Source organism: Coregonus lavaretus (assembly GCF_964263955.1).
Source record: "Coregonus lavaretus genome assembly, contig: HAP1_SCAFFOLD_4730, whole genome shotgun sequence".
In the NCBI taxonomy this organism is placed as follows: domain Eukaryota; kingdom Metazoa; phylum Chordata; class Actinopteri; order Salmoniformes; family Salmonidae; genus Coregonus; species Coregonus lavaretus.
This window is the reverse complement of record NW_028158170.1, coordinates 37564-47249: the sequence shown is the minus strand read 5'-3', so window position 1 is coordinate 47249 and position 9686 is coordinate 37564. Positions and strand designations below refer to the sequence as shown.

General features: G+C 41.8%; 1 protein-coding gene across 1 annotated transcript in view; it reads right to left on the bottom strand.

Annotated features, from left to right (window-relative positions):
• Positions 1-818: 818 nt before the first annotated feature.
• LOC311124356 (copine-9-like) overlaps positions 819-9686 on the bottom strand; it is a gene marked incomplete at both ends in the record, with an annotated part of 43415 nt that continues 34547 nt past the window's right edge. Inside the window, 4 exons of the mRNA XM_084198518.1 lie at positions 819-894; positions 981-1022; positions 2074-2178; positions 2389-2492. Coding sequence (XP_084054644.1) covers positions 819-894; positions 981-1022; positions 2074-2178; positions 2389-2492 — 327 coding nt within the window. The remainder of the gene's footprint in view (positions 895-980; positions 1023-2073; positions 2179-2388; positions 2493-9686) is intronic.

Genomic DNA, 9686 nt, shown 5'->3' with positions numbered 1-9686 from the left:
GTGCCTTTTGGCAAACTCCATGCGGGCTGTCATGTGGCTTTTACTGAGGAGTGGCTTCCATCTGGCCACTCTACCATAAAGGCCTGATTGGTGGAGTGCTGCAGAGATGGTTGTCCTTCTGGAAGGTTCTCCCATCTCCACAGAGGAACTCTGGAGCTCTGTTAAAGCGACCATCGGGTTCTTAGTCACCTCCCTGACCAAGACCATTCTCCCCCAATTGCTCAGTTTGGCCGGGCGGCAAGCTCTAGGAAGAGTCTTGGTGGTTCCAAACTTCTTCCATTTAAGAATGATGGAGGCCATGGTGTTCTTGGGGACCTTCAATGCTGCAGAAATTTTTTGGTACCCTTCCCCGGATCTGTGCCTCGACACAATCCTGTCTCGGAGCTCTACGGACAATTACTTCGACCTCATGGCTTGGTTAATGCTCTGACATGCACTGTCAACTGTGTGACCTTATATAGACAGGTGTGTGTCTTTACAAATCATGTCCAATCAAGTTGTAGAAACATCTGAAGGATGATCAATGGAAACATGTTGCACCTGAGCTCAATTTCGAGTCTCATAGCAAAGGGTCTGAATACTTATGTAAATAAAGTATTTCTGTTTTAAAGTTTTAATACATTTGCAAAAATGTCTAAAAACCTGTTTTCGCTTTGTCATTATGGGGTATTGTGTGTCGATTTATGAGGACATTGTTTTATTTAATCCATTTTAGAAGAAGGCTGTAACGTAACAAAATGTGGGAAAAGTCTTAGGGGTCTGAATACTTTCCAAATGCACTGTATGCTACTGAAAATGAACAAACATTTGTGGCTCACCTCATAGACATTAAACTGGTTTTGTCCACGCGAGAAATCTCTGTAACTTGTGGTGAACTCACCAATGAAATCGTGGCTACAGGGAAGAATAACTGACAGCATGAGACACATTCACAAAGCATTAGACATTCATGTGTAAATCAAAAAGTGCACTAAAATTACCTTCCATCTCTGTCCCAGTCATACACATCCACCTTCACTGTTCTAGGAGGGAAACAGAAAAAAAACATTTCAAAAAATGTACAGAGAGCTCCAAAGGTATTGGGACAGTGACACATGTGTTGTTGTTTTGGCTCTGTACTCCAGCACTTTGGATTTGAAATGATACAATGACTATGAGGTTAAAATGCAGACTGTCAGCTTTAATTTGAGGGTATTTCCATCCATATCAGGTGAACCGTTAAGAAATTACCGCACTTTCTGTACATAGTCCCCCCATTTTAGGGGACCAAATATGGATGATATGGACCCGATATGGATGAAAACACCCTCAAATTAAAGCTGACAGTCTGCACTTTAACCTCATAGTCATTGTATAATGTCAAATCCAAAGTGCTGGAGTACAGAGCCAAAAAAAACAAAAAATGTGTCACTGTTCCAATACTTTCAGAGCTCACTGTATTTCATTAGACAACATGACCTTTGACACAACCACCATAGACCTATTCCTTCTAAAGAAAAGGTGTCACGCTGATACATGTCCATGAGAGGTAGGCTGATGTCCTGTCAACACAACATTGACTCACAGAGACTCCATCAGCATCGTTGACAGTGAATGGTGTGGTAACGTGGTGTGGTAACGTGGTGTGGTAACTCCGAGTCAATCCCAATAACACCAGTGCTGGCCCCTGGGAAACCAAGGCCGACTGCTGGCATTATTCTGATCGCCCCAGTGACTGACAGTTGAAATCATCATCCTGCTGCTCAGTACTGTAGAGGTTCCCCATTGGTTCCCCCAGACAGTGTCCCAATGTTTCAATCCTATTGATATCATACAACATACCTGACCTGGCGAAGATCCTTGTGGATCGAAACGCTGTCAATAAAGGTAACTGGGAGCATATTCAGTGTGCGGGCCTGTCTGTCTGTTCTAGTTTACTTCATTAGCTCAGCACCTATGTTTTTTTTAAGGATGTGCGTATGACCACAATCCTATCATACAACACAGTCATAGACAGTCACATCCCCAGCCTGAAGGACAATCATTGGTCATGCAACCTAAAGCATACTGTCCCTCTGTCCTCTCCACTCTAACCTGTCATAGTCGCCGTTACAAAGGGCCCTCACTGGGATGGTGAAGGGCTGCCACACAGGGTTCAGTGTGTTCTTAACCACCTCCGTCTTATGACAGATAGTGAACCTGGAACAGAGTAGTAGAGAAAGTTACAGAGAGGAACTCACAATGTACTTAGGTGATATCACTAGCAATCACTAGAAACAATCCCAAGATGAGGACATATGATCCTCAGAGCTAGAACCGAACACACAGACATACATTGCATACTGTTGTAAAGCATAGGAAAACATGTATGCTAGGAAACTAGGACATTTCCTCAGAAGCTACTCTCACGTTCCATCCTCGTTACTTCTGTAGAAGACCAGGAAGGGGTCAGACTTCCCAAAGAAGTCCTTCTTGTCCAGCTTGTTGGCACACAGCTGCATGGTAGCAATGTCCTGGAGAAGAACATCAACAGATAACCTTTGCATAGCATCTCACTGTAGCACACCATCAACATTCCACTGGCCACACACTTGTTGAATAAATGTTGTTTCCACATAATTTCAATGAAATTACATTGAACCAACATGGAATATCAAATCAAATCAAATTTTATGTCACATGCGCCGAAGACAACAGGTGTAGACCTTCCCGTGAAATGCTTACTTACAAGCCCTTACCTAACAATGCAGTTTTAAGAAAATAGAGTTAAGAAAACATTTACTAAATAAACTAAAGTAAAAAAATTAATAAATACAAAAACACAATAAAATAACAATAATGAATTAAATTGAAGTCTGTGCCCAGTGGGATATTACTCTATGGTCAAGTCTAACCCTAAAGAATAGTATTCTGGACAACAGCTCTAAAGTACAACAAATGTTCCGATGCTCCAACATTTAAAGCTAGTCGGACAGCATAATAACCACAGGAAACACGTTCAGCTTTAATTGTGACTCCGATCCAACCTCTTCACTTTAAGAGGAAATGAAAAAGCAACACCATACACTCCTAGAAAAAAATATTATTTGGGGTTCTATATAGAACCTTTTGGTTCTTTGGACAAGATTAAAGAGCCCTTTACTAAAACAGGTTGTATACAGTATATACTGTATATATACCCAGTTAAGGTGAAGAACCTTGAGGGTTCTATCCCTATACTCCTAGGAAAAAAAAGTTTATATCTAGAACGTTAAAGGGTACTTCGGCTGTCCCCATAGGAGAACCCTTTGAAGAACCCTTTTTGGTTGCAGGTAGAACCCTTTTGGGTTCCATGTAGAATCCTTTTTTACAGAGGGTTACACATGGAACCAAAAAGGGTTCTACCTGGAACCAAAAAGGGTTATCCTATGGGGACAGCCAAAGAACCCTTTGGAACCCTTTTTTCTAAGAGTGTACCCCAGAGTGTAATGGGGATTTTAGAAATCAACAGCTAACAAAAGCTAACCCAGTCACATCAAACTCTGAAATGACAGCTAACATTCCCTTTTAATTAGTTTGCTCCGTTTTCCATTGATATTTATATCCATATTAATGATGCTGCTGCATGATTTCGCCTGTTCAGAAAAATAGATAGCTGACGTCCGACACCGTTAGCTGGCTATGGCAGGGGGAAGATCGAATTCATATTTAGCAACATTGTTGCCAAGGTCTGAGTGGCAAACAGCAAGGTTCATACAAACCTGTGCTGTTGCAAATTAAATGCTAGCTAGAAGCAAGAGGAAATAATGTGTTCAATTAAAAGCATACACTCTTAGATAAAAAAAAAAAAGTGGTTCCATATAGAACCTTTTGGCCAGTTCAAAATTTAACTGCCATTCTGATAAAAAAAACAACTGCCAATCCATTTCAGCAACTTACATTTTAGTCATTTAGCAGACGCTCTTATTCAGAGCGACTTACAGTTAGTGAATGCACACATTTTTCATACTGGTCCCCCATGGGAATCGAACCCACAAACCTGGCGTTGCAAGCGCCATGCTCTACCAACTGAGCTACAGGAGGCCTTGCAAGTAGCCTACCAATAAGCACATTATTTTTCAATGTATTAAAGTGGAACTGACAGCGTTTTAACTACTTTGCAGATATGAAACAAACAGACAATCATAATATCAGCCAAAAATATCAAATTCCCAGTTTAAGCTTCAAAACCAACTTTATAAGAGGTTTAAAAAATATGTTATATTTGACAAAACATTCCATGACGTACAGTAAGGCATTGTTGGCAGAATAGATGGATGCAGTTCAATGCATGATTAATATAATTCACAAATACATTTCTTGGTAGTCCAACAATATTGCTATCAGGTTGTAAATCACAGCTGGCCTGGTACATTGTTTGCTCCCTCCACCTATTTGGGATACACTGTTTCAGATTCAATGACTCAATATTTTGAATAAAAATGGATGACTGTAACTAAGGCTGGTAATGTCAATACAATCAAACTAGCAAGGGCATTGATCACAAGCCAGTCATAACGTGGCTAATAGGCTAGCGCACATGTCAAACAGAAGGCCCGCGGGCCGAATAGGACACACAAGTATAAATGAGTCAACAGTTGAGTCATCTTATTTATTAAATTATAGCCTGATGCGCTGAATTCAACTTCAATTGCGTTGCTTTCGTGTGTTCCGTTTACAGCGCGCAGCAGAGGGAAAGGCTACTATATAATGTTGCAGTCTGGCTTCAGTTTTTAAAGCTTGACAATGAATAACCAAATAACTAAATCGCCAAAGGAGAAACGTAGGCCATTTACAGCAACATTTGAGCAGTAGACTAGGCTGGCTACTCAACTACAATACATTTTGAGTGCACCATACAGCAATGCTGCATTCAAAGGCACCGGTGATCCATGCGGTGCAAAAAAAATGTAAAACATGTTTTACGTTTAAATGTTACAACAAACCTATAGCTACGTTTCTGTTATTTGGAGTTATTAAATACTTTTTGATTAGGGTCACAGCATATTATGCACATCTGCAAGTATAGCAGCAAAGGCTGGACAAATATTATGTATCTCTTCTTTTGTTTTAATATGTTAAAATGCTATACACAGCATCCTATGCACATAGTGGACATTATAAAGGTCCATATTTTTTCTAATAAAAACAATTGCCAGTTTGGGTCGCAGTTGCACTTTTATTTGTAAAAACAATTTGGCTATGATTGAGTTTGACACCCCTTGGCTTGCGTATTTGGCATGGGTGGGCAGTTCCCATTCAGTTTTCAAAAAGTGGGTTGGGACAAGCATGCATTGGCAGGCAAGCTGCAGAAGGACGAGCAGGCTACTATTCCCCTTTGTTTCAGTGCAATTTTGACGGCCATCTAGCTTAAAAAGTTTGAGAGGGTTTATCTAATGTTCCCTTGTTAGATTTTAGCTCATCTCCCTCTGGCTAGTATTAGTTGTTGATCGTGTTGTTGTTGATGTGCATAGGCAACTGAGGGAGAGATAGCCTACCCTTTTATGGTGGTTTGATCAATAGGACTGTGAAGTTCCCAAATGTAAGAGGACTCCCGTGGTATATACATATTTACAGAAATCCGTTCAGGTGTATTTTGACCAGTTCAAAGAGAATGATGGCAGGCCTGTGTGGCCCATGTATGCATATAGGCCTACTGTAGCTCTGATTGGCTATGGCACACTGGTCTGTGTCCTGGACAAGACAGATGTTTTTATTAGGTTTTATTTACTGCAGTGTCTATTATAGTCCAAACTAACAGCCGCTTTCCCATTCTATATTGCTATAGGATTTTCACAAATGCCTTACTATGTCATTCCCAAACATTCTATGAATTTATTAAATGTGAAAATGACCATATCTAAGTGCTCACTTGTCAGAATTTAAAAAATAAAAAATAAATGTCATATTCTTCCTGAGGGTGTATATGAACAGATTTTAATAAGCTTAAACGCTGTCAGTTCCACTTTACTTAATTCAAATATACAAAGCCAAAGTCATATGATAAACTATAGGCTAGATAAATAAAGTTGAAAAGTTATTAGAATAACTTAGCTAGCTAAACAGAAAAGGCTACTTTAATTTGCCACTTTCAAAGCTAGCCAACTAACTCTTTCAAATAAACATTATTTTTTATTATGTGATATGCCAAATAGAGCTACAGACCCAGCCTGACATTGGCAATTAGCTAACTGTTAATTTTATTCCAGTGTGGAGTCAGGTGAGGGGACTAGCCTATGTTTCATGAAGCCATTCGGAGACTGTTTCTGACTGAGAGGTTTGTATAAATTACATAATAAATGATGTTTAATAAGTCTTGGTGATCCAATCACCTAGTTAATCATTACATTACTTTTAACACAATAGCATTTTGTCTTCATTTTGGCAGATTAACTCATGCTATCGCTCCTTTTTTTCTTATTATCTGGAACCAGTCAAGCAGGTAGTCCAACAGCTTAGGAGTTGGACCTGTTGCAGGAGTTGGACCTGTGGTCAAAAGGTGGCAAGTTCAAATCCCGGGCTGGGCGCTGGAAAAAAAACGGGTGGAATTGATCTGACAACTGGAGGGCTGCTGGGTTCACATCCTCAAAACACTCCCTTACTGATGAGAGCAGAAGACACACTTCTGTAACTAATGGACAAAGTACACTGCTCAAAAAAATAAAGGGAACACTTAAACAACACAATGTAACTCCAAGTCAATCACACTTCTGTGAAATCAAACTGTCCACTTAGGAAGCAACACTGATTGACAATACATTTCACATGCTGTTGTGCAAATGGAATAGAAAACAGGTGGAAATTATAGGCAATTACCAAGACACCCCCAATAAAGAAGTGGTTCTGCAGGTGGTGACCACAGACCACTTCTCAGTTCCTATGCTTCCTGGCTGATGTTTTGGTCACTTTTGAATGCTGGCGGTGCTTTCACTCTAGTGGTAGCATGAGACGGAGTCTACAACCCACACAAGTGGCTCAGGTTTTGCAGCTCATCCAGGATGGCACGTCAATGCGAGCTGTGGCAAGAAGGTTTGCTGTGTCTGTCAGCGTAGTGTCCAGAGCATGGAGGCGCTACCAGGAGACAGGCCAGTACATCAGGAGACGTGGAGGAGGCCGTAGGAGGGCAACAACCCAGCAGCAGGACCGCTACCTCCGCCTTTGTGCAAGGAGGAGCAGGAGGAGCACTGCCAGAGCCCTGCAAAATGACCTCCAGCAGGCCACAAATGTGCATTTGTCTGCTCAAACGGTCAGAAACAGACTCCATGAGGGTGGTATGAGGGCCCGACGTCCACAGGTGGGGGTTGTGCTTACAGCCCAACACCGTGCAGGACGTTTGGCATTTGCCAGAGAACACCAAGATCGGCAAATTCGCCAATGGCGCCCTGTGCTCTTCACAGATGAAAGAAGGTTCACACTGAGCACATGTGACAGACGTGACAGAGTCTGGAGACGCCGTGGAGAACGTTCTGCTGCCTGCAACATCCTCCAGCATGACCGGTTTGGCGGTGGGTCAGTCATGGTGTGGGGTGGCATTTCTTTGGGGGGCCGCACAGCCCTCCATGTGCTCGCCAGAGGTAGCCTGACTGCCATTAGGTACCGAGATGCTCTTGTGAGACCATATGCTGGTGCGGTTGGCCCTGGGTTCCTCCTAATGCAAGACAATGCTAGACCTCATGTGGCTGGAATGTGTCAGCAGTTCCTGCAAGAGGAAGGCATTGATGCTATGGACTGGCCTGCCCGTTCCCCAGACCTGAATCCAATTGAGCACATCTGGGACATCATGTCTCGCTCCATCCACCAACGCCACGTTGCACCACAGACTGTCCAGGAGTTGGCGGATGCTTTAGTCCAGGTCTGGGAGGAGATCCCTCAGGAGACCATCCGCCACCTCATCAGGAGCATGCCCAGGCGTTGTAGGGAGGTCATACAGGCACGTGGAGGCCACACACACTACTGAGCCTCATTTTGACTTGTTTTAAGGACATTACATCAAAGTTGGATCAGCCTGTAGTGTGGTTTTCCACTTTAATTTTGAGGTTACTCCAAATCCAGACCTCCATGGGTTGATAAATTTGATTTCCATTGATAATTTTTGTGTGATTTTGTTGTCAGCACATTCAACTATGTAAAGAAAAAAGTATTTCATAAGATTATTTCATTCATTCAGATCTAGGATGTGTTGTTTAAGTGTTCCCTTTATTTTTTTGAGCAGTGTTTATTGTATTGTAGTGTAAAGAAGTCAGCCAGAGTTGACGTGGGTCATCATTCAAACAAAGAGATGCTTCCCTGGACACCAGTGCATATTTCCAAAATACTGTATGTCTGCATATAATGACAATAAATTCAAAAAACTATGCCGGTATTATTTTGTCCATTATTTAATTGTTTATTCAATTATATTCTTAGCTCAAGTTATTACTATTTAATCGTAGTAGCCATAATTCATAAATGGCACCATGCAGGGTTCTAAATGGAACCATTCTGGTTCAGTCAAGAACAACCTCTAGGTATAAAAGGGTTCTATATAGAACTTTTAGGGGTTCCATATATTAAGCAAGCGATGGAACCCTTATTGGTTCTATAAGGAACTTTATTTCTAAGCATGTACAGAATTAATCACATTGCATGGAAGCTATTTATTTAGCCCGAGGCTCATCAATATGGATGGCTGTTTATGGTCTGTTGGTGGGGGTGCATCCGTTGGTCGGTCCACTGCTCTGTTTTGGTTAGTAGGACAGGTCCCTGGAGAGACGCCACGGGACTGAAGCATGACGTGTGGAGCCACTGTAATGAGCAGAGGGGCCTGACAGCAAGAGGGGGTATCATGGGAAATTAGCCTCATCATCCTCTCTCTCTCTCTCTCTCTCTCTCTCTCTCTCTCTCTCTCTCTCTCTCTCTCTCTCTCTCTCTCTCTCTCTCTCTCTCTCTCTCTCTCTCTCTCTCTCTCTCTCTCTCTCTCTCTCTCTCTCTCTCTCTCTCTCTCTCTCTCTCTCTCTCTCTCTCTCTCTCTCTCTCTCTCTCTCTCTCTCTCTCTCTCTCTCTCTCTCTCTCTCTCTCTCTCTCTCTCTCTCTCTCTCTCTCTCTCTCTCTCTCTCTCTCTCTCTCTCTCTCTCTCTCTCTCTCTCTCTCTCTCTCTCTCTCTCTCTCTCTCTCTCTCTCTCTCTCTCTCATAATAAGTCTGGCTGCACATCTGACTGGCTGACTTACTGCAAATTGAGAAATTATATGACTAAACTACAAAAAGAAGAAGAGACTGTATTACAAATTCAAAACCGTTTGATGTTGCCAATTATTTTAATGTTTACTTAATTGGCAAAGTGGGAAAACTTAGGCTGGAAATTCCAACAATGAACAGTGAGCCTTCGTATTCATGCATAAAAAAACAAATTATGAAAGAAAAGCATAGTAAGTTAGAATTTTGTAACGTTAGTGTTGGAGAGGTGGAAAAATTATTGGTTTCGATCAATAATGACAAACCTCCTCGCATTGACAACTTCGATGGAAAGCTACTGAGGATTGTGCATAGTACTACCACAGCAACCACGCAAGTTGTTAATGATCTTGTCAATGCCTTGGATGCTAAAAAGAGCTGTGCTGCTTTGTTTATTGACCTGTCAAAGGCGTTCGACACTGTTGATCATTCTGTTTTGCTGAAGAAGTTATCAAGAATAGGCCTGTGATACACAGCC